At 57.5% G+C, this 1,799-nt stretch overlaps 2 protein-coding genes across 2 annotated transcripts; both read left to right on the top strand.

The window, feature by feature from the left end:
- Positions 1 to 156: 156 nt before the first annotated feature.
- VDBG_08095 (cation diffusion facilitator 1) lies at positions 157 to 789 on the top strand (the record flags this gene model as incomplete). Its single annotated transcript, XM_003001790.1, has 2 exons — positions 157 to 532; positions 602 to 789. 2 exons carry the CDS (start codon positions 157 to 159, stop codon positions 787 to 789), a joined length of 564 nt encoding a protein of 187 aa, XP_003001836.1.
- A 563-nt stretch (positions 790 to 1,352) lies between these two features.
- On the top strand, positions 1,353 to 1,674 carry VDBG_08094 (hypothetical protein; the record flags this gene model as incomplete). The annotated part of the gene is made up of 1 exon (XM_003001789.1): positions 1,353 to 1,674. The coding sequence occupies one exon, from the start codon at positions 1,384 to 1,386 to the stop codon at positions 1,672 to 1,674; it is 291 nt and encodes a 96-aa protein (XP_003001835.1).
- Positions 1,675 to 1,799: the final 125 nt, after the last annotated feature.

The following is a 1,799-nucleotide window of genomic DNA, read 5'->3' as shown; positions in this document are numbered from 1 at the left end:
CTGCCTCGCGTACAGGAAATACCCCTCCGTCCACGTGTTCTACGTGCGTCTCCCGAGCTCCGAGCCTCACAAAACGCCGACGGGTGATGCTGTGTTGCTGACGTTCACCAGATCGACCACCGCAACGACATTGCCGTCAACAGCTTCGGGCTCATCATGGCTATCGTGGGCAACAAGTTCGTGTGGTATCTCGACCCGCTCGGCGCCATTCTCATCGCGCTCCTCATTCTCTTCTCCTGGGTCTCGAACGCGTTTGAGCAAGTGTGGCTTCTCGTCGGCAAGTCGGCGCCGAGGGCCTTCTTGTCCAAGTTGGTCTACATGTCCATGAACCACGACGAGCGCATCGTCAAGGTCGACACCGTAAGTGCTCATCCAAGGATCAAGCTCCGTGAGCAAATTTTGACATACAAGCAGTGCCGTGCCTATCATGCCGGACAGCGGTATTACGTGGAGATTGACGTTGTCATGGACGAGGAAACGCCACTGCGAATCTCGCACGATGTGGCGCAAGAATTGCAGCGCAAGGTCGAAGGTGAGTCCGATGACACTGTTTCTTTTCGCACGCGCTGCATCGCCGGTTGCTGACTTTTTTGGGCTACAGGTCTCGGCGACGTTGAGCGGGCTTTTGTCCACGTCGACTATGAGCACGACCACAGCATCCACACGGAACACAAGCCGTTGTTCGAGAAGAAGAAGAAGAGCAGGACGCTGAGAGAGATTCTGACAAAGACGAAGAAGGAGACAGAGCAGTCAACGCAAGACGGTGTTGCCACGTCGGGAACATCATGAGCTGGGAACCTCATGAGCTGGAGAGCGGACACAGAGCGCTTGTTGCGAGAGCTAGGTGATGACGAGGGCAACAAAAATCGGTGAGCATTCGGTAGCAGCTGTAATTCAGTAATAAAACGGTACCCTTTTGAGGTGCTCGAGGTCTTGAAGAACACGTGGTTTCCGTCTGCTGAAGGTCTCTCCAGTTTTGCGACTTAACGAGCTCCTTGTGATCACGGGTGCTCGAAATCTCCATCCTGCCTCGAACGACTCGCTGTTCATGACGTCGTTCTGTTCAATTGATGCTACCATCTCTAAGGACAGTAATGTCACCGTCTCAAGCAGTGTATGCAAAGCCAGGGGGAGACGCATTGGTCTCCGACATGGCCCGTGCACAGACAGTTAGCCAGACCCACTCCGAAGCAGCGCATCCCCGAAATTTCCCAGAGCCTCAATCGAGCATCAAACCATGATCCAACTTTGACACCCAACGAAACCCGCCCCCTACACGAGCTCCCCTCGCATCGACGACCGCGAGCCGCGCGCAAATACGCACACGAACCCACCTCCGCCAGGACACCACAAAAGGGGTCACCACCCGCCGCCCAACCGACCATGCAGCCCACAGCCTCCCTCCGCGTCCTCGGCTACCGCCACCTCCGCCTCACGACCAAGGACGTCAACAAGGGCTTCTACAAGGGCAACCGCACCGGCTCCATGGGCAGCCACACCCCGCTACGGAGGCTACAAGATCGACTGGGCCCAAGGTCCCGCACATTCGCCGTGCCCGAGAGCTTGTCGAGCCGACTTCAAGTGCGCCTAGCCCCTTTCCTCCCTCTTTTGCCGGCACATCCACCCCGAGAACCACGAACCGGCGCGGGTGGGCCGGTTTGCGCTCGGAAATGAGGGGCGAACTCCCCTGCGAGCAAACGGCGGCTTGGGAGATTACGAAACTGAACCAGGTGTGGCAGCTTTACCCTGGTTCGTGGGGGACAACGATTAGGAAAAGGCCGCGGGACAGGACGACACCG

The sequence above is a fragment of the Verticillium alfalfae genome, genomic scaffold (genome assembly GCF_000150825.1).
Source record: "Verticillium alfalfae VaMs.102 supercont1.11 genomic scaffold, whole genome shotgun sequence".
Taxonomy (NCBI): domain Eukaryota; kingdom Fungi; phylum Ascomycota; class Sordariomycetes; order Glomerellales; family Plectosphaerellaceae; genus Verticillium; species Verticillium alfalfae.
Note: the sequence above shows the minus strand (reverse complement) of the source record. Positions and strands in the feature narration are given on the sequence as shown.